At 40.6% G+C, this 27,930-nt stretch overlaps 1 protein-coding gene, 1 long non-coding RNA gene and 1 pseudogene across 8 annotated transcripts in view; 2 read left to right on the forward strand and 1 right to left on the reverse strand.

Annotated features, from left to right (window-relative positions):
- TULP3 (TUB like protein 3) overlaps window positions 1–24,533 on the forward strand; it is a 63,822-nt gene extending 39,289 nt beyond the window's left edge. For 4 of the 7 annotated variants that reach the window (XM_038576440.1, XM_038576441.1, XM_038576443.1 and 1 more), the window contains 9 exons: window positions 5,482–5,641; window positions 6,292–6,468; window positions 14,282–14,409; window positions 14,788–14,985; window positions 17,933–18,045; window positions 18,349–18,463; window positions 21,879–21,977; window positions 22,362–22,533; window positions 23,458–24,533. In XM_038576440.1, coding sequence (XP_038432368.1) covers window positions 5,482–5,641; window positions 6,292–6,468; window positions 14,282–14,409; window positions 14,788–14,985; window positions 17,933–18,045; window positions 18,349–18,463; window positions 21,879–21,977; window positions 22,362–22,533; window positions 23,458–23,591 — 1,296 coding nt within the window. In that variant the 3' untranslated portion in view covers window positions 23,592–24,533. The remainder of the gene's footprint in view (window positions 1–5,481; window positions 5,642–6,291; window positions 6,469–14,281; window positions 14,410–14,787; window positions 14,986–17,932; window positions 18,046–18,348; window positions 18,464–21,878; window positions 21,978–22,361; window positions 22,534–23,457) is intronic. The other 3 variants (XM_038576442.1, XM_038576445.1, XM_038576446.1) reach the window with 1 other exon arrangement.
- On the reverse strand, window positions 21,200–21,686 carry LOC477724 (annotated as a pseudogene).
- A 140-nt stretch (window positions 24,534–24,673) lies between the features above and the next one.
- On the forward strand, window positions 24,674–26,369 carry LOC119866440. Its single transcript, XR_005379732.1, has 2 exons — window positions 24,674–25,448; window positions 26,038–26,369. It is a non-coding gene; the product is annotated as an uncharacterized LOC119866440 (long non-coding RNA).
- Window positions 26,370–27,930: the final 1,561 nt, after the last annotated feature.

A 27,930-nucleotide genomic window follows, 5' to 3' on the forward strand; every position in this document is an offset into this window, starting at 1 on the left:
TTTATTTATGATAGAGAGAGAGAGAGAGAGAGAGGCAGAGACATAGGCAGAGGGAGAAGCAGGCTCCATGCACCGGGAGCCCGATGTGGTATTCGATCCCGGGTCTCCAGGATTGCGCCCTGGGCCAAAGGCAGGCGCCAAACCGCTGCGCCACCCAGGGATCCCTGTGTGTAAGTTTCTATGCAGACATGTTTTCATTGCTCTTGGCTGTTATATCTCCATATAGGAATTCCAAGGCATACCTACTCTACCTTGGGTAATAGGGATGGAGTTGCTGGTGCTGGGTCATATGGTAACTCTGTTTCACATGTTAGGGAGCTGCCAGACTGTTTTCCAATGCCATCAAACCATTGTACATATACCCACTAGCCATATAAACTGGAGCCGCTGGTGCCTTATTTCTCCACATCCTTTCCAACACTTATTATTGTCTGTCTTTGATTATAGACATTTTAGTGGGTATGAAGTGGTATCTCACTGTAGTCTTGATTTGCATTTCCCTAATGACTAATGATGTGGAGCATTAAAATGTACTAAGTGGCTCTTTGGATGTCCTCTTGGAGGCATGGAGAAATAGAGAAAACTCATTTTTAAGTTGGGTCTTTTTGTTGTTAAATTGTAAGAGTTTTTTATTCTGTGTAGATCCAAGTTCTTTATCAGAAATATTATTTGTGAATATTTTCTTCAATACTGTGGGTTGTCTTTTCACTTTCTTGATGGTATCATTTTCAGCATAGTTTTATTTTTTCTTTTGTCCCTTGTATTTTTGGTGTCATACCTAAGAAACCATTGCTACCCAAGGTTATAAAGACTTGCTCCTGTGTTTTGTTTTCTTATAAGAGTCTTATACTTCCTGTACTTGTTTTGAGTTATTTTTTTTAAAGATTTTATTTATTTATTCATAGAGACACAGAGAGAGGCAGAGACACAGGCAGAGGGAGAAGCAGGCTCCATGCAGGGAGCCCAAAGTGGGACTCGGCCCTGGGTCTCCAGGATCAGGCCCTGGGCTGAAGGCAGCACTAAACTGCTGAGCCACCCGGGCTGCCCTGTTTTGAGTTATTTTTATATATGCTGTGAGATGAGGTTCCAACTTCATTCTTTTGCATGTGGACAACCAGTTGTCCCAGCACCATTTATTGAAAAACTACTTTTTCTCAAGTGGGTATACTTTGCTTTTATTTTTACTAGTTTCACTAGGGTACTCATTTTTTCATGGTATGTGGAAACCTTAGCTGGCTCCAGATTGTAAAGATTTCTAGACAAATCCAGTGATGTTCTTAGACACAGATGCACATTAGATGGAGAACATTTATGCCACCTGCTGGGCAATGGTCTTTTTGGGTCAGGTTGTCCATCTATTGGTACCTCTAAGAGAGGTGGTCATTGGTGTACTGAACTAATATTTTAAGAACTGTGATTTAAAGATTTTAGTCTTGTCTTCTTATGATCTCACTTTGTGTGCCAGGAAGACTAGTTATTTTTAGCCACTGTTAGACGCAGGCAACCATTCTGATCTTGCTGGTCGTCCAGTCTATTCCAGGAGTGTCAGACTATAACTAGCCCACCAGCTCTACAGAGTTTTTGTGGAAAATTGGCTGTCAGTGATGTCAGAATCTCATTAATTTGAGGCTTTCCTGACCTTTATTATTTTATAAAATGAAGCTCTTTGTTGGAATGCCATCTAATCTCCTTTATTTCCTCACTTATTTTGGAATTACCATTCAGTATTTTGCTCCCGGGGATTGATAATAGAATGTACCACCACATTCTGGAGAAAATGGAGTCTTTGAGTTACTGTTTGATTTCCAAGGGAATTGGGAAATTTAAAGGTCTATGCAACTCTTAACATCCTGAAAGCAACATATTTTAATTGCATTGAGGGCATCAGACAGTCACGTGTGGCTCTCTTCCTGACTGCCTGTCCTTTAATGTGGTTTATGGGGATGCCTGGGTGGCTCAGTGGTTGAGAGTCTGCCTTTGGCTCAGGGTGTGATCTCAGAATCCGGGATTAAGTCCCACATTGGGCTCCCTGCAAGGAGCCTGCTTCTTCTCCCTCTGCCTGTGTCTCTGCTTCTCTCTCTGTGTATCTCTCATGAATAAATAAATCTTTTTTAAAAATGTGGTTTATGAAGCCTCATTGACCGCTTCTTAGGGAATGTAAAACATAAATGAAATATGAATTGTCATTGTTGCATTGAAGCTCAATTAACGCCTCATCCAAACCATATGAGGATGACTAGAATGCTAAACCAGGTGACACTTTTTGTCAACACGGCAATTTGCCCACATGTAGGTATTTTATGATTTTTTCTTTTTATTTACAAACTTGGACAAGAGTGGGATATATTTAGTGCTGTAATGTAGTACCAATAGTCCTGGGGTTCACAGTTCAAATCTACAGTTGTTTGTTTCCTTTTTTCCTTCAAGTTGTTGATCTAAATAAGAGAAAGGCTTCACCAGATACATTCATAGGATCACTATGACTGAGAATCTAGTTTGCCCTTTATAGGTCTAAAAACCTGGTTTTGTCAGTGAACCTAAATGTAACCAGGTCTTTTTTAAAAAAATATTTTATTTATTTATTTATGAGAGACACACACAGAGAGAGAGACAGGCACAGACACAGGCAGGGGGAGAAGCAGGCCCCATGCAGGGAGCCCGACGTGGGACTCGATCCCAGGTCTCCAGGATCAGGCCCCGGGCTGAAGGCAGTGCTAAACCACTGAGCCACCTGGGCTTGCCCTGTAACCAGGTCCTTTGTGGCACAAACCCACACTAGTGAAATTGACAACAGTCAGTTACAAAACTGGATACCAATTTATTAATTTGCAATGAGAGCTCCAGCTTTACAGTATATTTTTTATTAATTAAAAATATAAATTTTTATTATTTGTTAATTAAATACAGTATATTTATTATTAATTTACAATGAGAGCTCCAGCTTTACAGTATATTTTCCAGTATATATTCATCTCTGCTGGTCATGATTCCCTATTCTCAGGAATATGGTATCTAAGAAGTCAATTGACTATTAGAAGGCTGATGGGTAAGCAGGGAATCTGAGGAAATGAAATTAGTAGTCCCAAGGGCCATTTCATCAAGACCATGAAGATGCCTTATATAGTTTCTTGTCCACAAAGAAAGGAAGCTCTCCCAGTAAATAGATAATAGATTTAGCGTTTCTCTGTTTTTGGACAGGTTGGATAAACTCTGCCAAATTCTTGTTCTTTGGCTCCCCCTTTCTGGACCACAAACAGAATACCTCTTTTCTTTTCTCTTTTCTTTTTTTTCTTTTCTTTTTTCTTTTCTTTCTATTTCTTTTCTTTCTTGCTTTCTTGTTCGGGGGGAGCTTTTCTTTTTTTAGGGCGGAGAAGGAAGGAAGGAGGAAGGACTTGCAATTCTTTCGTTCTTTCGGGAGGGGCGGTTTGCGGGGTTTAGGAGGGAGGTTTGTTCATTCTTCTTGATTTCTTTTTTTCTTCTCGTTCCTTTCTTTCTTTCCTTCCTTCTTCTTCCTTCCTTCCTTCCTTCCTTCCTTCCTTCCTTCCTTCCTTCCTTTTTTTTTAGAGAGAGAGAGAGAAAGAGGGAAGGGGGGAGAGAGTGTGAGTGAGGGAAGGGCAGAGGGAGAGGGAGAAAGAGAATCTTAAGCTGGCTCCGCATGGAGCCTGACGTGGGTCTCCATCTCACAACTCTGAGATCATGACTTAAGCTGAAATCAAGAATCGGGTGCTTAACCAACTGTGTCAGCCTGGCACCCCAGTTGTCCCCTTTTCCATAGAACATTTTTTCTTTACAGATGTTAACAAAATGGATTAGCCATGGCCTGTGGTTGTGCTTCCTTGGTTATTGCTGGGTATGAGACTATATGAGGCTAGATAACTGGCCACATAGAGCAGATTTGGCAGTTTCTTATACCTCTGTGTTTCATATTTCCCATCTCTTCAGCATATCCCCTATGTGAGACTTCTCAGTTGCTGGAAGAACCATATCAGCAAGTTCTGCAGGGAGAAGTTCATTATGGCCGCTACATATTTAGTGTTCCTATTACATTAAGATCTGTCTATTCATATTAATTCATGAGTTTCAAAAATCTCAGAAATGTCAATTATTCTTCCTAGCTTCCTCTGACCTTTATTCTTTCTTGACAGGTTAGTCCATTTGGGCACATTACCTTATCTCCCTAGTCTTTTTTCTTATTCACAAGGTTGGGTAAAGAATAGTTCTGTTTCTTCTGTGTCCTCTGAATTTATTCACAAGCTTTCATCAGCCCAGTTGAGGAAAAACATACTTCCTTTCTTATGGATAGTCTCACCCCTTGAGTAACTCTTCTTTCTAGTAGCACTTTTTAAAAGCAGTTGAATGAAAAAAAGTAAATAGATTTTTGCCTAAGAAACAATAAAATAAGTTATAATATCTTTGCTTTAAAATCATGGCTTGAGATCCCTGGGTGGCTCAGTGGTTTGGTGCCTGCCTTCGGCCCAGGGCGTGATCCTGGAGATCCAATGAGTCCCACATTGGGCTCCCTGCATGGAGCCTGCTTCTTCCTCTGCCTGTGTCTCTGCCTCTCTCTCTGTGTCTCTCATGAATAAATAAATAAAATCTTTAAAAAAAAAAAAGAAATATTTAAAAATAAATAAATAAAATCATGGCTTAATTTTTTAGGTTGGGGCTTGGCACTTTTCCTATTCTGAAATATTCCAGATCCATAATAATTTCCAGGTATTATAAGCTCTTAATTGCCAAAGCTTAAAAATAATATATATACTAGTACTTTCCTTTTCATGTTGTTGGACTTTTTTCTCATAGTCCTCATGCTTTTTCCCCTGACTTTCCTTGTTACATATTCTCTGTGTCACTTTTAGCCACAGAGTAATTGCCTTCTATTTGGAATGTAATTTATTTCCCTTTTTATCCTTGGCCCAGATTTGTTTGATTTCTCATTATGTAAAAATGAGCAAGAAAGCAAAACTTACTACTCTGTAGCCAATTAAAATGGAAAATAATTTGAGGTTTAGAGGATAATAAGTTTTATTTTTCTATCCATTATAAAAGTAAGAAAATTTAGGAAAAATATAGAAAACTAGAAAAAGGGGGAAAAATCCATATCCTACCACCCGAAGTAATCACCATTACTGTATTTCTTCATCTTTTCTCTATGCATACGTTTTTATATAAACTTGTGACCATCCTCGAATAATAATATGATACTGTAAATATTTTAAATAACTTGGATCATGGACTCAGCTTGGCTAGAAATGCATTTGTATCATTTTAAATAGATTTTTTAAGGTTTTTGGTAAATATTTATTAAACAAAATGAGTGAATCCTTGTCCTTCTCTTGCCTCAATTTTCCCATGTCTCAAGCATGATAAATTAGTTTATAAGAGGTTTGTGAGGATTAGTGAAAAAATGTAAATGTGTGAAGCAGCTAGGTCTTGTCATAACTCTCCTGTGATGTCATAACATCACATTTTTTTCCCTAGAGAGCCCTGCTGGAGAAGAAGCAGAGAAAAAAGCGCCTTGAGCCGCTCATGGTACAACCAAATCCAGAAGCCAGGCTACGTCGATCAAAGCCAAGAGGTAGCGAGGAGCAAACTCCTTTGGTGGAACCTCATACCCCACAGAACGAGGTCATCCTACATGGTGTGTGTTTAGGCAGCATCCCTGCCCACTAGGGTACAGTTTTCAAAAACCTAGCAGAAGGCAGGAAGATTCTCAGATGGACCAGAGGGACAATATTAGCATCATTACTAGGTACCTTCGTAAATCTTCTGGGTCTTTGAGTTAAAATAAAAGCAACGGTTTGATCAGTGGAAGGTACCTTGCAGTATGTGTCCATCCTAAAACTGTTGTTTTCATTGCCAAATGAATTAGTCCAGAAGGGCCTATTTGAGGAACATACAGTCTTGATTGTTGCATCATGACAGAGTAAGCCATGATGCCAAGAGTAGTAGAGAGCACCCATTCTTCCAATAGATAGGACTCATTGGACCACATGAAGTGGTGAGCTGTGGACTTGGACAGGATCTGAACTTTGAGGGGCCTACTTTGTTTTCATGATCTCATTCTTTGGTTTCTAAAGTATAACATCAAGTACATTTTATTTGGTAACAGTCAGAACATGTTAATAAAATGAACACCAGTCCTGAGTTCCTCTATTGACAAATGTCCATGTGGATATTAAGGAAGAAGTGAAATGCTTTTTGGTTCTTAATTCTAATCATATACACCAGAACCACCCAGCCAAATAACAGATAATACTTTCCTCTTTTTTCCTTTCTTTTGGACCCTAGGCATTGATGGTCCAGCTGCCTTCTTGAAGCCAGATGCTCAAGATTTGGAAACCAAACTTCATGTTGTCTCAGTAGACTCTTCTGCTGTGGAAGAGGATACCGAAGGAAGTGTTGATGGAGAAGGCACTTTGGATACTGTGTCCAAGCCAGATCTCCAGGAGATTCTCCAAAAACATGGTGAGGATTGGTAATGATTGTAAGGCAGTTAATCATCTTAGCCATGTATAATCTTTTCTTTTCCTTTCTTTCATTGTCAGTTAACAATCTAGATGATTCAAAATTGCTTGAAATGTGGCTTATGGCTTTACAGAGGTGAGACAGATTAGGCATCTTTGACATCTGAGAATTGACCATTGTCAACTATGGTAGTATTTACTCTGTTGCCTGAGAAAAATAAGATAATTACATATAAATTATCAGCAACATTAGTTACTATATGTGGCTATTTCTTTTTGACATTTTTAGTTCCCACTCCCTTCTTTTGACAAAGTTGCCAGTCAACACCCCTACTTGGCCTCCATTTCACAGTTTATATTGATCTAGTGATAAGGGGAAAGATAAGTAGTGGCTGAACAGAAACACACATTATATCAAAATATACTTAAGCTAATACTTTTTTCACTAGAGCTTACTTTCTGCCAGTTGGAGTTATCATTTCCACAGATATTCCTATGTATTTTAGGGATCTCTTGTAGTTTTCTTTCCTTCTTAGAAAAATAATTTTGGGACACCTGAGTGGCTCAGTGGTTGAGCGTCTGCCTTTGGCTCAGGGTGTGATCCCTGGGTGCGGGGATCAATTCTCGCATCAGGCTTCCCGCAGGGAGCCTGCTTCTCCCTCTGTCTATGTCTCTGCCTCTCTCTCTGTGTCTCTCATGAATAAATAAGTAAAATATTTTTTAAAAAGAAAAATAATTTTATAGTGGGAAGGAATTAAGTGTTCCCTTTTCAGATGAGAAGACTGAAATCCAGTCATGAATAAGTATTTATTGGGTGCCTACTTTGTAATAGGCTGGCATTGTAGGTCCTGGGATGTGTGAATCGGGAGATTCTACCACAGAATGCAGAACAGATATACTTTCAAACAAATTCACTAGGTACTGAGGCTGTACTATATATTGGGGAGTTATAGGCACTTAGGCTACAGTGGGTTCCAGCCCTCCTGAAGTGTTTACTCTAATGGAAGAATCACATACTTAAATAGACGAGAGTGTCAAGAGAGGTACCTAATCTAGAGCTGAAGGTTTGGAAAGCTTTCCAGAGAAAGTGATATCCAAGCTAGAGCCTGATACAGGAGGAGGAGCTCACCAGTTCAGAATGGCTGGAGCACACAGTGTGAGGGGATGAGGTAAAAAGATGGATTAGAGAGGGGAGCCTGGAGGGATAAGTAGGCTCTGATTATATAGTCAAATATAGGCCATACTGGAAATTTGGACTTTACTTGAAGAGTAACAGGAACCTATGATTAAGATCTACAATGTAGCAGTTTGGTAGATTATGTCCCTTAAGTGGGTCCGATTTGTTTTTTCTACAAGTTTGGGAGAAATCTTTGATTTCCATCTTAAGACATATATTCACATAAGCTGAGTTCTTTGTATAAAAATGGCATTTGCAAACAGTACTAAGTGAAAATATCCACATGATTGTGAAGTTTTATGCCTTTTTGCTACAAAAGCACAGAAGGTTAACATTTTTTTCTGTTAACATAGAAAGCAAAAGAAAAAAAAAACAAAGAATTTTTTAAATAATAGCTTTATTATAGTTTAAAGTGGACAGTGGGTGTAGGAGGTGAAGATGGCAACAGAGTAGGAGGACCCTGGATTCACCTCGCCCTACGAGTACAACTACATAACTAGCAAATCATCCTGAATACCCTGTTGACCTGAAGACTGGCAGAACATACTCCACAACTAAAGGTAGAGAAGAGGCCGCATTGAAGAAGGCAGGAAGCATGGAGACGTGGTTTGGGAGAAAAGTGGATCAGGGCTGCTGTGGTAGGGAGGGAGGTGCAGTCATGGAGAAGGGCAAGAGACAGACTCACGCAGGGGAGTGCACATATAGTACTAGAGTCCCTATAGCAATTGGCTTGGAAAGTGAGAGGGGCTGGATTTCATGAGTTCTTGCGAGCATCGGGGCTTAAAGCTTGGTGTTCTGAAGGTCAGTGGGCTTTGCTCAAGGAGAGCTTGGAGGGCACCACGCAGTTCCTAGAGAAAAGGCAGGCAAACGACCTTTGCACATACAGCGTAGAAACGATCTGAAGAGTGCCCAGGGCACACAGTGGGAAGGTTAGTTGCTCATCTTGGAGCATTTCCCAGAGAGAGAGCATTCATGGAGACACCCCTCCAGGAACAAAGAAACTGGCAGGTGCCATTTCCCTCCCCTGCTCCTTAGCATAGGCACATAGCCACCTGTGAGAACCAGTGCAACACTGACACTCACTACCTAACTTGCTTACACCAAGCCCCACTCCACCCTTGGATCTGCTCACCCTTCCTAGTTATGCATGCCTCAGTCCCTGAAGTGGGTAGTCCCCTCTCCAAATCCCTCCCCCAGGCCAAACCCCTGCCCATGTTTTGTCTCCTGACCTGGAAGCGTGAGGCCCCAGTTCCATTGGCAGTGGTAACAGGTCTCATTTCACAAACAGACCAGAGCAGACCTAATTAAAACATGCCACATTCAGGCCAGGGACTAAACACTGCCAATAACAGGCAAAGAGAACCTCTGCAGATGACTCTCCTGAAGGATAAAGCAGACAGGACACAATTGCAGAGCACATGCAGCACATATTGGAGACATTCCTGGAAACACCAGGCCTTGAGAAACGGGACACTATACTGCAGGGCACTGTAACATATCTTCTTGATAAAGCCATTACCTTCAAGAACAGAAGACACAGCTGACTTTTCTAACACAGAGAAACAGGCACTGAGAGACAAAGTGAGAAGACAGAGGAATTTGTCCCAAATGAAAGAACAGGACAAGGCCATAGCCAGAGATCTAAGTGAAACAGGTATAAGTAACATGCCTGATGGAGGATTTAAAACAATGATCATGAGGATATTCACGGGTTGAGAAAAGAGTGGAGGACATCAGTGAGACCATTAATACAGAGATAAGGAATAACAGCAGAGAAAAAGGGCTCAATAGACAAAATGAGAAACATGCTTGATGGAATGAACAGCAGGCTAGAAGAAGCAGAGGAACAAATTAACGACGTCAGAGACAGAGTAATGGAAAATAATCAAGCTGAACAAAAGAGAGAAAAAGAATTTTGGAACACTAGAATAGACTTTGGCAACTCAGTGACTCCATCAAACACAATAACATTTGTATTATAGGAGTCACAAAAAGAGAGAAAAGGGGCAAGAGAATTTATTTGAGGAAATAATTGCTGAAAAGTTCCCTAATCTGAGAAAAGAAACAAATATCTGTATCGAGGAGGCACAGAACAGATCCACACCCAAGACATATTGTAATTAAAATGTCAAAATATAGTGTTTAAGAAGAAATATTAAAAGCAGCAAGGCAGGGGCACCTGGGTTGTGCTGTCAGTTGAGTGGCTAGCTCTTGATTTTGGCTCAGGTCATGATCTTGGAGTCATGAGATCAAGCCCCATGTCAAGCTCTACACTCAGTGCAGAGAGTCCTCTAGAGACTCTCTCTCCCTCTGCCCCTCCCCCTATACACTCACATAAATAAATAAACAAACAAATAAACAAACAAAGCAGCAAGTCAAAAGAAGACAATACAAAGGAAACCCCATAAGAATGTTTAGCAGATTTTTCAGCAGAAACTTTCTAAGCCTGAAAGGAGTGGCATTCAAAATGCTGAATGGGAAAAACCTGTAGCCAAGAATACTCTGTTTAGCAAGACTGTCTTTCAGAATAGAAGGAGAGATAAAGCGTTTCCAGACAAACAAAAACTAAAGGAGTTGTGACCATTAAACCAGACTTGCAAGAAACATTAAAGGAGGGTCTGGAATGGAAAGAAAAGACCAAAAATGACAGTGTGAAGATAGGAAACACAAAAGCAGTAAAAATGAATATTTCTGTAAAAAATAAAGGAACTCACAAAATAAAAGGATATAAAATATGATACCGTATACCTAAATGTAGGGAGGAGAGGAATAAAGAATGGTTTCAAACTTAAATGACCATAAACTTAATACAGATCACTATATGCAGATGTTATATGCAAACCTAATGGGAACCACAAGTCAAAAACCACTAATAAATATGCAAAGAATAAAGAGAAAGAAATCTGAATATATCACTAAAGAAAACCAACAAACCATGAAACAAAGACAAGAATCAGAGAAAAATCTTCAGAAACAACCACTAAACAAGTAATAAAATAGCATAAATACATATCTATCAATAATTAGTCTGAATGTAAATGGACAAAATTTACAATTTTACAAAATTTACAATCCAAACCAAAGACCTAGGGTGATGGAATGGATAAAGAAACAACATGAGGGGATCCCTGGGTGGCTCAGCGGTTTGGCGCCTGCCTTTGGCCCAGGGCGCGATCCTGGGGACCCGGGATCGAATCCCACGTCAGGCTCCCGGTGCATGGAGCCTGCTTCTCCCTCTGCCTGTGTCTCTGCCTCTCTCTCTCTCTGTGACTATCATAAATAAATTAAAAAATTAAAAAAAAAAAAAAACAACAACATGAGACCCACCCATATGCCTTACAACAGACTCATTTTAGACCAGAAGACACCTACAGATTGAAAGTGAGGGAATGGAGAAAATTTATCATGCAAGTGGATGTCAAAAAAAAGCCAGAGTAGCAACACTTGTATCAGACAAATTAGACTTTAAAACAAAGACTGTAACAAGAGACAAAGAAGGACACTATATAATCATAAAGGAGACAATCCAACAAGAAGATATAATGACTGTAAATATTAATGCACCCAACATGTTAGCACCCAAATACACAAAACAGTTAAAACAGGGGCACCTGGGTGGCTCAGTGGTTGAGCGTCTGCCTTCGACTCAGGTAGTGATCTGGAGTCCGGGTATCAAGTCCCACAATCAGGCTCCCCACAGGGAGCCTGCTTCTCCCTCTGCCTATGTCTCTGCCTCTCTGTGCCTTTCATGATTAAATAAATAAAATCTTTAAAAAAAAACAGTTAATAACAAACATAAAAGAACTAATTGAAAATAATACAATAATAATAGGGGACTTTAACACTCCTTACATCAATGGAGAGATCATCCAAACACAAAATCAAGAAGGAAAGTGGCTTTGAATGACAAAGTGGACCAGATGGATTTCACAGGTATATTCAGAACATCCCATCCTAAAACAGCAGAATGCACATTCTTTTCAAATGCACATGGAACATTTTCCAGAATGCATCACATATTACACCACGAAACAAGCCTTAACAAATTCAAAAGGATCGAAGTCCTACCATGCATCTTTTCTGACTATAGCACTATGAAACTACAAGTCAACTACAAGAAAAAGAAAATCTCTGGAAAGACCACAAATACCTGAAAGTTAAATAACATGGTACTAAACAATGGAGTGGTCAACCAGGAAATGAAAGAAGAAATTAAAAAGTACATGGAAAGAAATGAAAATGAAAACACAAGTGGTTCAAAAGCCTTTGGGATGCAGCAAAAACAAATCTAAGTGGGAAGTTTCTGGCAATGCAGGCCTACTTTAAGAAGCAAGAAAAACCTCAAATATGCTACCTAACCTTATACCTAAAGGAGCTAGAAAAACAACAACAACAAAAATCCCTAAAACCAGCAGAAGGAAGGAAATAATAGATTAAAGGAGAAAAAAAAACAAAACAAAACATAGAACAGATCTATGAAACTAGGAGCTGATACTTTGAAAAAAATCAATAAAGTTGATAAACCTTTAGCCAGACTTATCAAGAAAAAAAAGTGGTTCAAATAAAATTACAAATGAGAGAGGAGAAATAGCCAACAGCACAGAAATACAGTTATAAGAGGATATTATGAAAAATTATATGCCAACCAAATTGGACAACCTGGAAGAAATGGATAAATTCCCAGGAAATATAACCTACTAAAATGGAAACAGGAAGAAATAGAAAATTTGAGCAGACCAATTACCAGAAAATAAGTATCCCCAAAAATCAGTTATCAGAATCAGTAATCAAAAACTCCCAACAAACAAAAGTCCAGGACCAGATAGCTTCACAGGTGACTTCTACCAAACATTTAAAGAATTAATACCTATTTTTCTCAAACTATCCCAAAAAATAGAAGAGGAAGGAAAACTTCCAGTTTCATTCTGTGAGACACCATTACCCTGATACCAAAACCAGATAAAGATACCACAAAAAAAGAGAACTATAGGCCAATATCTCTGATGATGAACATAGATGCAAAGATCCCCAACAAAATACTTGCAAATTGAATCATCCAACAATACATTAAAAAAAATAATTCACCGTGCTCAAGTGGGTTGCAAGGGCAGTTCAATATTTGCAAATCAATCCACATAATACATCACATCAATAAGAAAGGGTAAACAGTGTAGAGGTTCCTCAAAAAGTTAAAACAAGAACTACCCTATGATATAGCAATCACACTACTATTTACCCAAAGAATATAGAAATACTAGTTCAAAGGGGATTCATGCACCCCTATGTTTAAAACAGCATTATTTATGATAGCCAAGATATGGAAGCAGCCCAAGTGTCCATTGATTGATGAATAGATAAATAAGATAGCCCGAGTTCCACATCGGGCTCCCTGCATGGAGCCTGCTTCTCTCTCTGCCTTTGTCTCTGCCTCTCTCTGTGTGTCTCTCATGAATAAGTAAATAAAATCTTTTTTAAAAATGTGAGGATAAAATGAGAAAATAGTTTTTAATGAGATAGGGTTTTTCCCCCCGCGGGGAGCCTGATGTGGGACTTGATCCTGCCAGGATCATGACCTGAGCCAAAGGCAGATGTTCAAGCACTGAGCCACCCAGGTGCCCAATCAAATAGTTTTTAATTTTTTTTTTAATAAAAAGTACTTCATAAATCCAAGGTAATAGCATTTCAAACATTCCCAACTCTAATTAGTTAGACTAGAGATGAACAAAATGCTGGAAAACAAAAAAGTAACTGATGTAGAGAACAATAGATCATTGAATTTTTTTAAATTGTGGTAAAATATACATAACATAAAACTTGTCATTTTTTAAGTGTACAGTTCAGTGACATTAAGTACATTCACATTGTTATGCAAGTATTGCCACGATCCATTTCCAGAACTGTATATTAAAAAGGAATGGAAAAAAAAAAGAAAAATAAATAAAAAGGAATGGAATTCTGACACAGGCTACCATGTGTTATCTGTTCATCAGTTGATAGATACATGGCTTGTTTCCACCTTTTGGATATTGTGAATAATGTTGCTGTGAACATTGGTATATAAGTATCTGTTTGAGTCTGTGCTTTCAATTCTCTTGTTACATACCCAGAAATAGAATTACCACATGTGGTAATTCTATCTTTAAATATTTTGGGAACCACCATACTGTTTTCCACAGTGATTGCCCTATTTTACATTGCACAAGAGTTCCAATTTCTCTGCATCTTTGCCAGTACTTATTTTCTATTTTTTTTATTTGCATTTGCATTTCCCTAATGAATAGTGCTGTTGAGCATCTTTTCGTGTGCTTATTGGCCATTTATATGTCTTCTTTGAAGAAATGTCTATTCATGTCCTTTACCCACTTCTGAATTGGGTTGTTTGTTTTGTTGTTGTTGAATGTGTGTTGCCGAAGTGCTTTTTCTATTCTGGATATTAATTCTTTATGGAAAGGGAAAACAAGGGATAGATCTGAGTGAGAATATGAAGAAAGAATTGTCAAAATTTGGATGAAGTAGCTATGTTTTAAGTCAGAATAGCTGGAATGTGTTAAGCAAGAAAATTAAAATTATATTTGGATCGATGATTTATTTTTTAAACCAATGTTGGCAGTTTTTGACAGTTCTTCCTTTCTGCCAGGTATCTCAGGTAGTTTGAACTTTGATGAAGAGGAGACCGATGGGGAGGAAGAAGGAAAAAAACTATGTCATTCACCATATTCAGTGGCAGAGAGACCCAATTCTGCTTCTAGCCAGAAATCAACCACAGTATGTAGTTCTGAAACTTCTTCCTTTGGAACTAATTTAACTATTTCCCAAATGTATGTCTAGTATTTAAACATGATTACTGAATGAAGGTTCCTTCAAAAGATTTAAGGTCAAATTTAGTCTTGAGGTTCATGACCTCCCTAATTTCCTGCATCTCAAGCCAGCTATTAGTGGAGTTATATCCCACTTTTGTACTTAGCTCCTTCATTATTTCCGATATTCATATACTTATTTAACTTCTCAGAGTTTCCCCTTGTTTTGTCAGGAGACTAGAGACTAGGAGTAAATCACTAAATTATTTTGTCCATTAATTGTTTCTTGAGGAGAGTACGTTATCTGATCCAACCTCCTATTGCTCATGTATGACTGTTCTTTCAGGATACAGGAGCTTCTGGTTCTGCATCCCAACAAACTGATAACCAGCTGGGAGAAGTGGAGAATTTAGAGGACTTTGCATATAGTCCTGCCCCTCGGGGTATTACAGTAAAGTGTCGGATAACCAGGGATAAAAAAGGAATGGACAGGGGTCTCTTCCCCACTTACTATATGCACTTGGAAAAGGATGAAAATCGGAAGGTATGAGAATTGGTTCTTTTTTTTTTTTTAAGAGATTTTATTTATTTACTCATGAGAGACACAGAGAGAGAGGCAAGACACACACAGGCAGAGGGAGAAGCAGGCTCCATGTAGGGAGCCCGATGTGGGACTCGATCCCAGAACTCCAGGATCACACCCTGAGCAGACACTCAACTGCTGAGCCACCCAGATGTCCTGAGAATTGATTCTTAAGACAGATCTTGAGATAGAAGGGAAGAATATTGTGGGAATAGATTGTTGAAAGGTCTTAGGATAGGAGAATAACACTGGCATTGGAGCAAGTTGGCTGGAAGCAGACTGTATTCATTAATTCCCAGTTGCTGTGTTCTATCTTCAAAGAGCTCATAGTCTCAGGTAAAATCTACTCTACTCCAAAGAAAAAGAATATAAGAAAATGGAAAATAATAATTTAATGTAATCATTTGCACCTCTATCCTATTTTTTGGTGGAGGGAGGGTGTTACTGTGGGCTCTCTGGTTTTTATTTTAATTACGGTAGAACATGACGCTGGAAGAAAGAGCAAGTTTTAGTGAATAGAAGGAATTGGAAATATAGAAGGATATGCAAGTTAAATGTCTTATTCCTCACTCTAGAAATTCTAATTTACTTTCAACCAATTTGAGGCAATTTAATACTTGGTAATGAACAATGTATTTTGTTTTGCTACCAGGTCTAAGCTGATGATTTTAAGAGCATAGAAATGAGATGATGATTGATATCGTTATTATAACCTCTAATTTATTAAGTGTTTATGATGCACTGGGCATGTGCTTAGTGCTTTGTGTCTATATAATCTTCTACAATCCTAATCACAACCTTGTAAGATAGGATTTCTTATCTCTGCTTTAGAGATGAGTAGCTGGGGCTTGAGGAGTGACATACCTGCCCCAAATCATGCTAAGTGGCAGAACCCGAGTCAAACCCCTATCTGTTTGATTCCACAGTCCCTTTCTTAATTATTGCCATTCTCCTGCTTCCCTGTTGTCCAAGTCCAGTAGGGTATGGGAAGGATACACAAGTGTGACAGTGTTCATGTCACTGGAGCCACAGGGGTTTAAAACACCAACATCCAAAAAGGAATAGGAAGAAAGCAGCTGTGGTAAAGAATGGGAAGAGTGGGTAGTCAGCATCCTGTGTCTCCTGAAGTTGGAAAGACCCTTCCTCACTAATTCGGATGAAGCTTTTTTGAAAAAGCCACTGGAGGGATCCCTGGGTGGCGCAGCGGTTTGGCGCCTGCCTTTGGCCCAGGGCGCGATCCTGGAGACCCGGGATCGAATCCCACATCAGGCTCCCGGTGCATGGAGCCTGCTTCTCCCTGTGCCTATGTCTCTGCCTCTCTCTCTCTCTCTCTGTGACTATCATAAATAAATAAAAATTAAAAAAAAAAAAAAAAGAAAAAAAAAAGCCACTGGAGGTTTTAGGGATAAGATTGCACATAGTTGCAGTAGTCCCCTCCCATCCACCCGGTCCAATTTTTTGCCTTCTGCAGTTTCAGTCACCTACAGTCACTGCTGTCTGGAAGCAGATGGTCCTCCTTCTGACATAGGTTGGGCAGGTCAATAGTAGCCAAATGCCCCCTCTCTTCATCTTATCACATAGGCATTTTACCATCTCACAGCAGCATGAGAAGAAGGGGAGTATGGTACAGTGAGATATTTTGAGAGAGAAAGACTGCATTCATACAACTTTCATTATAGTATATTGTTAGAATTGTCCTATTAGTGTTGTTGCTAATCTCTTGCTATGCCTTATTTATAATTTAAACTTTGCCCCAGGTATGTGCAGAAAAAAACATAGTTTGTATAGTGTTCAGTACTATCTGTGGTTTTAGGCATCCCCAAGGGTCTTGGGACACAGCCTCTGGTGGGTAAGGGGGTCTAGTATATATGGAGAATCCAGCTAAGTGAATTTTGAAAAGCTGTATAGTAGGGAAACCCTGATAGTGAATTCTGAGAAGCATTATAAGGATTAAAAAAAGAATTGAAGTTCCAAAGATTGGTCTTCTCCAAGAAAACACCTAGTGGCAGATGACACTGGTGCCAGAGGAAGCACTGGGATGGGAGGCCACATGGCTTCAGCCGTCAAGGCCAAGGAGCTCATGACAGCAAGACTAAGAATGAGGAGTGGGTGCCTCTCTCCAATTTGGGTTGTCTTGTCAAGGACATAAAGTTCAGGTCCCCAGAGGAGATCTATCTTTTCCATCTGCCCATCAGGGAATCTGTGATCTTTGAGGTATTCCTGGGATCGTTCTTCCAGGATGAGGTTTTGAAGATCATACCTGTGCAAAAGCAGACCCATGCTGGCAGGCAGACTGGGTTCAAGGCATTTGTTGCCATTGGGAATTACAACAGACACATGCGTCTGGGTGTTAATGCTCCAACGAGGTAGCCACTGACTTCTGCAAGACCATCATTCTGGCCAAGATCTCTAGTCCCAGTGCAGCAAGGTCTCTGGGAGAACAAGACTGGAAAGCTCCACATCATCACTTGTGAGGTGACTGGACACTGCAGCTCTGTGCTGGTGCACCACATCCCCACCCCCAGGGGCACTGGTATCATGTGGGCTGCTACACGTGGGCCAGGGGCTGCAGAGCCACCCTGGGCAACTTCGCCAAGGCCACTTTTGATGCCATCTACAAGACCTACAGCTGTCTCATCTCAACTCTGGGAAGAGACTCTTTTCACCAAGGCCCCCTATCAGGCATTCACTGACCATCTTGTAATGACCCACACCAGATGCTGTTGCCATCATGAAGTTTATATACAAGAAAAATTAAGGTGAATTAAGCCTGTTAAAAAACAAAAGATCAAAAGATTGACTGCTTGGTACATGATAGGCACTTGCTAAACATTTGCCAAGTAAATAGGTAGGACGGACTGTGGTGGTTCTCTTGACATTTTTGACTGGCATTTTTTCTTTTTTCCAGATATTTCTTCTTGCGGGTAGAAAGCGGAAAAAGAGCAAAACTTCTAACTACCTTATTTCCACTGATCCAACAGATTTATCTCGTGAAGGGGAAAGTTATATTGGCAAGCTCAGGTGAGAGCAGCCTTGTATCACTGACCTATTCTTTCTGATACTTTTATTCCTGTAGTTTCAGAGCAATCTGTATTTTTTTTTACTCTGAGCATGTATGATGTTGTAATCTTTAAAAAAAAAAAAAAGTTCACAGAGCATCTACGTCCCTTCCTTATGTTAATGAGAGATCTTTGAAACAGTGGCGATGAATATTTGGAAAATGGCAGAAGGGCTTCCATTCTGTTCCATACCTGTCCTAGATTTATATTTGTGTAGGAGAAAAAATATAGATCATTAATGGCAACTTTGTCCTCTCGATTCTAGATCCAACCTCATGGGGACCAAGTTTACAGTTTATGACCATGGTGTCAGCCCAACCAAGGCCCAAGGCCTGGTAGAAAAGGCCTATGTCCGGCAGGAGTTGGCAGCCATCTGTTACGTATGTGCCATTCTCGTAAAGCACTCTTTTTCTGAGTCTTTTCCCTAATCTCCTGGGTGTCCTGCTGGCACTTGAAACTTACCCAACACTGAGCTCATGATCTTCCTTCCGAAGCTTGTTTCTATTTCTATAATCCTCCTCTTCTGTTGCTGGTTGCATTTTTCTCTGTATATTCAAGTTTTAATTATTTATGAATTGCCAAGTTTGGTTATTTTTTATTTTTTTCTTTAAAAATTTTTCTTATATTCAAATTCAATTAATTAACATATAGTGTATCATTAGTTTCAGTGGTAGAGTTCTATTATTCATCAGTTGCATACAACACCCATTTCACCACCACGTCCTCCTTTATGCCCATCACCCAGCTACCCCATCCCCCCAACCCCTTCGCCTCCAGCAATCCTTAGTTTACTTCCTAGAGTTCAGAGTCTCTTACGGTTTGTCTCCTTCTCTGATTTCGCATTTCTTCTCTTACCTGCTCTTTCGTTTTCCTAAAACACAGCTTCAGTAGATCCTGTAGTTTTCCTGTTTCAAATCTTCTAACGACTACCCATTGCATCCAGAATAAAGCCCTAATGTGTTAGCCTTTCCTCCCAGACTCCTCTAGTGGTCCTGGCCCCCTCCTGTTCCCCTGTTCTAGCCATGACAGCCCCCTGTCATTCCTTTGCTGCACCATGTGATCTTTCTTCATCCAAGAGCCTTCCTTTCCCTTTCCTTGTCCTTTATCTAATCAGTTGATGCCATTGGAGAAGTCTTTCCTGACCATTGATAGAGTCTACCTTATGTACACATCCCCATGGCACCCTGTGCTTCTTCTTGTAACTAACACATTATACTTATTACTGCTTGTTCAACATGAACCTTCTCTACCAATTTGCAAACTCTTATTCTCTGCTACATCCTCACTAGCAGAGGGACCAGTGCAGGTAGGCACTCAAAGTGTTGTTGAGTAAAAGAAAGCAAGAATCAAATAACCTGACTTAGCTGTTGCTTTGATTCCAAAGTCTTAACTTTTGCTTAATTTAGAATTAATCTCATCATTTCCCATGAGGTTTTATCTATGTGATTGAGAAGCATTTGACTTAGTATTTTGTAACATAGTATATTTTTTTCTCCCACCTTCAGAATCCATTACATATTTCAATTACGTATAACTTTCATATGTATGTACATATGTATGTGTATGTATGTATAGGTGTACAAACACAAACGTATATACCTACCTATTTGCTGTGTTATTTTATTCATATATAGTCTTCCTGGCCTGACAGGTGTTTAAGGTTTTTTTTTAAGGTTTGTTTCCTTTTTTTTTTTTTTTTCAGATTTTATTTATTCATGAGAGATAGAGACAGAAGCAGAGCCAAAGGCAGACACTGAAGTACTGAGCCACCCAGGCATCCCATGTTTCTTTTTTTTAAGATTTTATTTATTAATGAGAGACACAGAGCGAGAGAGAGAGAGCGTGGCAGAGACACAGGCAGAAGGAGAAGCAGGCTCCGGGCAGGGAGCCTGACATGGGACTTGATCCTAGGTCTCCAGGATCAGGCCCTGGGCTGAATGTGGCGCTAAACTACTGGTCCACCCGGGCTGGCCATTTTTTTTTTCTTTTTAATTAAGGTATAATTGACATATTAGTTTCAGATGTACAATGTAATGACTTTTTTTTTTTTTTTTTAGTTTTTAAAAACTACTTATTTTTAAAGATCTTATTTATTTATTTGAGAGAGTGAGAGCGAGCGAGCATGAGAGGGGACGAGGGGCAGAGGGAGAAGCAGACTTTCTCTGAGCAGGGAGCCCAATGTGGACTCAATCCCAGGATCTCGAGACCGTGACCTGAGCCATAAGCAGATGCTTAACCAAGTGAGCCACCTAGGCGCCCCAAGATTTATTTATTTATTTGAGAGAGAGTGCATGTGCACACGTGAGTGGTGGGAGCAGTAGAGGGAGAGAATTCCCCAAGTAGACTCTGCCCTTACTGCAGAGCCCAATGTGAGGCTGGATCTCAGGACCCATGATGTGACCTGAGCCGAAACCAAGAGTTAGACACTTAATCGACTGAGCCACCCAGGTGCCCCAATGTAATGATTTTATATATGTATATATTGCAAGATTTTATATATGTATATATTGCAAGATTTATATATATGTATATATTGCAATGATTTTATATATGTATATATTGCAAGATATGTATATATTGCATCACAGTAAGTCTAGTTAACATCCATCACCACACATGGTTATAATTTTTTTCTTGTGATGAGAACTTCCATGATCTACTCTTAGCAACTTTCAAATATTTACAATATTATTGTTTCCTGTGTATAGTTGACACACATAGTTTCAAGTATACTACTTAGGGATTTATACATTATGCTATGTTCACCAGAAGTGTAGCTACCATCTGTCCCAATACTGGTGACTATATTTCTTATGCTGACATGGGCATTTGAATTTTTTTGCCTCCTGCTATAAGCCCTATGTAATTTGAGCTATAATTCTCACTGTATATCATATAGTGCCATGTCCTCATTGAGAAATAAATATTTATTGATGATGACAGCATTGGACAGTTTGCTCACAATTGTCTCAAATTTCACTTAACGCTAAAGAATAAGAATAAAGTTTCAAGCCTAGAATAGAATCTGTTCTAAATTCAAGTGTTCACATTAGGTTTAAAAGGAGGTACAGTATTACTTTTCTTTTTCTTTCTTTCTTTCTTTTTTTTTTTTTATGGGAGAAGGAGCCAATGAAATGGCTAGTCTTTATTGGAAAGAAGAAACTTCACAGCACATTTTGAGTAAATTAGTGCAAAGGCTCAGTGGGCCAATTGGTGGGGCACCAGCTTGTAATGGGTTCCACAGCTAGGGCATTGCTGGGCCTCGCCTTTGTGCAGCCAAAACCAGATGACGGTACTATTGTCCTCTTCACAGATGCAGCCCACTATTCGCTTGTTGGTGATAGATGGGACTAAATTAGGGTCTTCTTTGGTGCCTGCAGCTGCCTTTGGGGCTAGAATATTGTATGGGTCCAGCCCCTTCCTTTCAGCCATCATGACCTCCCTCTCCAGCCCTGTCGCCTGCTCGTCATCAGTAGGAACACCACCTCCAGACGCCATTGAGCGCACCACGGCAACTCTATTGGGACCACGAGCCCTGAGGGCCTGCGTGGCCAGCGCTCCAACTCCGCGAAGTAACCTTGAAGCCATCACGCCCGCTACAAGCAGCCTATTACTTTTCTTTTTTTTATTTTCTGTCTCTCTTCATTTACCTACAGTAAAGTAATAAAATAATTTCTGGTCTTTTTGACATCATCACTGGACATTTTGCATGCCCAAGAAAGTCTTGTGTTAAGAATGTGGGCTTCTTTTTCCTTTCTGTTTCCCAAGTCCCTGCCTTATTGTCCTATCTTCCAGGAAACAAATGTACTTGGATTTAAAGGTCCTAGGAAAATGTCTGTGATCATTCCAGGGATGAATATGAATCACGAACGGATCCCATTTCAGCCACGAAATGTAAGTACAGAAATATTTAATCAGCAAAGGCATCTGAAAGACAAGAATACAATACAGGCAAGATCAATACCAAAAAGTATTGATTCTTGCAGAACCTCAAATATAGCTCATACCCTTCTCTAGGAGAGTGATCACTCCAGAACATCAGGATAAGTGCAATTGCACAGTAATTGCTAAATTGACATGAAACCACTTAATCTGCAAAGAGAAATGCGAGATAATCTATCAGAAATTTAAAATCTGCCTTAACTTTTAGCATTCTTTGTTTCTGTTGTACCCTTTCTGAAACGGAGACAATACTCCCCAACTCTACCTTCTACATCACAATGCTGAGAGTGAATGATTTCCTGTGGTTCTCAGTACAACGATTTTTCCTTCAAACAGGACCACGAGAGCTTGCTTTCCAAATGGCAAAACAAAACCATGGAGAACTTGATTGAACTGCACAACAAGGCCCCGGTCTGGAATGATGACACACAGTCCTATGTCCTGAACTTCCATGGCCGGGTCACTCAGGCATCTGTGAAGAACTTTCAGATAGTCCATGACAATGACCGTAAGCATGCAGGAAGGGCTGGGTGGGAATAGGAGGAAAGATGTTCTTACATGGTGGGGAAACAAGTATTTCCTATCATTGACAGGAAGTTCTGTTCACGGCAGAATTATTTAAGAAAGAAATTATTTCTTTGGAAAGGCTAAAGTGCAGTTTTATTTATGTATTTTACTTTTAAAGACTTATTTATCTATTTGGGGCAGAGAGGGGAAGAGAGAGAGGGAGGAAGAGAATCCTAAGCAGGCTCCACGCTGGGTGTGGAGCCTGATAAAGGGCTCGATCTCATGACCCTGAGATTATGACCCCAAGCTGAAACCAAGAGTTGGACGCTTAACTGACTGAGCCACCCAGGCATCCCTAAAGTGGCAGCTTTATTTTTTTTTATTTTTATTTTAAGATTTTATTTATTCATTCATGAGAGACACAGAGAGATAGAGAGAGAGGCAGAGACACAGGCAGAGGGAGAAGCAGGCATCATACAGAAGAGCCTGACGTGGGACTCAATCCAGCGTCTCCAGGATCACGCCCTGGGCTGCAGGCGGCGCCAAACCGCTGCGCCACCGGGGCTGCCCAAAGTGGCAGTTTTAAAGTAAAACTTCTGAACCACTGTTTGGCAAACAGACACAATGGCCCTCACTCAGTAAAGGTTCCTCGGCATGTCTAGCCCTTGGAGCTTGTGCTGCTCCCTCCTCTGACCATTTCATGCTAGTCAGGAGTAGCCTCCTGCTTTCTGAGAGGAAGAGAAATAGGAACTTGGCTCACAGTTAGCAGTCTTGTCAATGTCTCTTTCCATCCTTCTCAAGGTTTCCCATTTTAAAGAAACTGGTGGTTGACTGATGTATTTGGAGTCTTCTGTGTATCCTAAGTAGGCTTTTTCCCAGTACGGCTCCATTATCTTCTAATGTCCTAATTTCTTTCTGTTTCTAGCTGACTACATAGTCATGCAGTTTGGACGTGTGGCAGACGATGTGTTCACCCTGGACTACAACTACCCGCTGTGTGCACTTCAGGCCTTTGCCATTGGCCTTTCTAGCTTTGACAGCAAGCTAGCCTGTGAATGAGGGAAACAGCCGGCGCCGAACTTTCTCACTCAGAGCTTTCAGAAGCCAATAATTGCCTCCTTTGCTTTTGCCCCAGGACATGAAGAGCGATAGGCTGCCCCTTTGGGAGTCATCCCTGAATGTATGTATATGTGTCTATACACATGTGCGTGTTTACACATATGCCTATGTGTAAACACACACATATGTACACACACACTCAACTTCTCTGGGTTTTACAGACCCGGACAATGATCACAGCTTAACATGGGTGAGAGGCTGTTCACAGCACAGGGGTTCTTGTCCAGAGCACATTGGTAACTCCTGAGGCTGTTGCCCCACAGATTCGGACCTTGAGAGCCAGATTTTCTATGCTTGGAGACGTGCAGCTAGAATCAGGTCTAATGATTAAATACTTGGGTCTTTTTTTTTTTTTTTTTTTTTTTTTTTTGAAGACCTTTCCAGAGTGGGACAGTTCCCTAAATTGCCTTTAGTCTTCAGGTCTGCACATTTTTTCCATAAATGGCCAGAGAGTCCTTCACAGCTGCTAAGCTTTGTTGTATTACAAGCACAGCCATGGCCAGTTCATAAACCAGTGAGTGTGGCTGTGTCCCACTAGAATGTTATTTACAAAAAACAGGCAGCAGGCCAGATTTGGCCTGGGGACTGGGTTGCTGGCCCCTGCTCCAGATATATTTCTTTACGCTATGGGCCTCTCAGCATCTTCCAGAATGGGCCTGTGGTCATGATGTCATATGAGTGGGAAATGGACAACTCTAGGAAGCAACAGTCCCACGGACTGGATCTAAAAAGGTACTCAGCTCCATCCACATAGCTTTTACCTTATTTTTTAAAATTTATTTTTATTATTTTTTTTAAAGTATGCTTTACGGGCAGCCCGGGTGGCTCAGCGGTTTAGCGCCGCCTTCAGCCCAGGGCCTGATCCTGGAGTCCCAGGATCGAGTCCCACGTCAGGCTCCCTGCATGGAGCCTACTTCTCCCTCTGCCTGTGTCTCTGCCTCTCTCTTTCTCATGAATAAATAAATAAATAAATCTTAAAAAAAAAAAAAAAAGTATGCTTTACATCCAACATGGAACTTAAACTCACGACCCTGAGATCAAAAGTCATGTGCTCTACTGACCAAGCTGGCCAGGTACCCCTTAAAATTTTTTAATTAAAAATAAATAAATAAATAAAATAAAAATTTTAAATTTTATTTTACTCTTTTTCAAGTAAGTTTCATGTCCATGTGTGGCTTTTTAAATTTTTTATTTTTATTTTCCTTTTTTTTTTTTTGAAAAGTAAACTTTGTGTTTACTTTGTTTTGGTGATGATGGCTTCTAGAGCATCATTTACCTTCAGAACTGGGAAAAACCCCAACTCAGTGATCATTTTGAGTCCACACAGGTAGCCTAATTCTGTGTCCTGCTGGAAGTACCCAAGGTGGGGAGACAGTGTCAGCCACTTCACCAGCCTACGAGAAGAATTTAATGCTCACTTGGAAACAAATCTAGTATCGTCTGGTCCTGATCAAAGAAAATGTGGTATTTGTGAGAGCTATCTTGCTTTCCTCGTGGGGCTTAAAGGCATGGATGTCAGAGTGCCCCTCTTCCCTCTCTTCCCTTGGAGCCGGTTGGCTGGCTGCAATCGCAGTCAAAACTGCTGTGACCAAATTTGTGATCAGTGCTGTGAGAACTGTATTGTCTTAATTTCAGTTGAGGCTGAAAGCATAAACTCTAGAAGTGACTTAGTCTAATGAAGCCTGAGAGTAATATGACAGTGGCCTTCATTTCCAATCCAGGAGTGCCTCCTACAGCCATCTTACTACGGAGCCATTAGCATAGAAGGACACACATACCCTGTAGACCATGTGAGAGGTAAGAGGACATTATGTATCAACACTTGTCATTGTCATTATCCAGAGAGGCGGCAGGGAGGCTTTGGTGAAGATCCACTAGCTGACTGAGCTCCACAGACCTTGTTAGGCAGAACTTTGGGCCTTTCTTCTTAACATAAATATTATCAGCTCCCTAAAGCCTGGCTTATTGGTACAGATCATGCTCCTGTCACTTTTCCTCACAGATCATAAGAGTTTTGCCAAGTCTTTCAGATAATTAGCACCTCCTAACAAGTCATAGGACTCTGCTTGCTACCGTTCCGCAGTCTCAGAATGCCTCTGAATCTTGAGAATCCAGGAACTTTGTGAGTTCTGCATTCAGCATCGGTCACCTCCGAAGCCTGTATGCACCAAACTCTTTGTCAGTATGGGGCAAGGAATCAGAGGTGCTTGTTCCATTATATTTCCCTCCTGTAGACTTCCTTTTTGGCTCTGCTTCCTGTTGGTCCTTGCTCCACATCAAATAGCCATGCAAAGGAAAGAGATGTGGGAGATGAAAAGACTCTTTGCTCATCCCCTGCTGGCAAATCCTAACTGCTTTGTTTTGACATGATTGGTTTCCATCTCAGGCATGCTTCCCATCAAGTGCCTCATTCATAGAAGTGCCCTAAAGCCCTTCAGACCTCTGGCACCACCGTCCTGATTTACTGTGTGACCCACCCTGGTCGAAAACAGAAAGCTGTTCACTGCTCTCCAGCTGCAGTAGATGACAGTGTCTGGGGACAGGGAGCCTGATGGGGCGACTGGATCTAATCCTGCTTCCTCCTGCTCTGTCTGGCTCTGAGACACCTATACCCCAGCTTCATGTACTCTCTGCTTGAGTATACAGGTGATTGGTTTTATATAAATCATATTTATACCTTTTGTATGCTACATAAATAAAAGATAATTTATATAAAAATCTAAGTGTCACTGGTCTTTGTGAAGTCCCATCCCTTACGGAGTTCTGCAGTCATGTTCTGGAATAATACTTTTCATCACGTGAATCAGTTCATCCCAGGATGGCAGGAGTCTGCAGACTCAGAAGGCTGTCTTCTGGAGACTGGACTCCTCATATTCATGACACCAAGAATTTTCTAGATAGAAGACAGAGCTAAGAACTGAGCGGAGAGGGGACCACAGAAGAGTGGGGCTTATATTGTTCTAGATATCTGCCCCCGTCAACCTCCTGGATCTTCTTTGTTGATATCACTTACTGATTTGGCAGCAAAACCAATTAAATATCTAAAACTGAAATAGACCCTCTCTTGCCTCTGAGGGTTTACATTTTAGACCTACCTTATAGAGACAAGATGAAAAAAATTACATGTTCACAAATCTTTACTAGGCCTTCCTGCTCTTATCAGTGTTCTAGTGAAAATGAGTCACATGGAAGGAAGCAGGAAGAGCCTAAAAATCAGGATGAGAGCTAGAGTCAGAGTTTAATTCTTATGGCTTGGTTTTTCTTCTTCACGTGGTTCTTCTTGGCTAAGGTATGTGGTTGGATGAATGGATTATTTATGACACCATTTTGCATACTTTTCACTGACCAGGGTAATATTGCTTCACTGGTCATCAACATGAATGATATGGGCAAGTGGTTTTTAAAAATCTAAAACAGGACTACAGAAGGTTCTTTTTGATCAGAAGTTTAGTAAATCACACAACCAGCATCGATTCCCTTCCTTTAGAAGTTCTATTGAGACCAAATTCCAGGGTTTTGACCCCTTTTCTGCCAGTGATTTGCCATGTGCCTCTTTCCTCTTCTATACATTGATAGGGCTTCAATTATATGATCTTCAATTCTTGCATATGGTTTTCCCCACTCGTGCTGACAACAATGTGGAATTCCTCTACTTGCATTTTGTGGGGTTTTTCATTTTTTTTTTTTTAAGAAAGATTTTGAGAAAGAGGGAGAGAAAGAGGTTGAGAGCACACAGAGGGAGAGAAAGTAGCAGTTTTCCCGCTGAGCAGGGAGTCCGACATAGGACCGCAGGGTCCTGGGATCATCTCCTGAGCTGAAGGCCGATGCAAAACCGACTGAGGCCGCCCAGGCGCTCCTCTATTCGTATTTTCTTTTAAAGTTTTATTTATTCATGAGAGACAGAAAGAGAGAGAGACATGGGCAGAGGGAGAAACAGCCTCCCTGCAGGGAGCCCGATGTGGGACTAGATTCCAGGACCCCCGGATCATGACCTGAGCCCAAGACAGACGCTCAACCTCTGAGCCACGCAGGCGCCCTCTACTTGCACTTAATTTAACTCTCTGGTTACCTTCTGGACAACTTCATGCCTTTCATAGCTGAAGATACTGCTGGGAGGAGTGCCAGGGATCCCAAGAAAAGACCATTGATGCTTAAGCTAAGGAACTGGGTAGGGCAGATTCTGAATGTCTTTGGTGGGAGATTCTAGAATGGCAGGAGTGCATGATGTGGGAGAAATAGGATCTGGTGCTGAGGAAGTGCAGGACCTCAGAGCTGCTTT

Source organism: Canis lupus, chromosome 27 (genome assembly GCF_011100685.1).
Source record: "Canis lupus familiaris isolate Mischka breed German Shepherd chromosome 27, alternate assembly UU_Cfam_GSD_1.0, whole genome shotgun sequence".
NCBI lineage: Eukaryota > Metazoa > Chordata > Mammalia > Carnivora > Canidae > Canis > Canis lupus.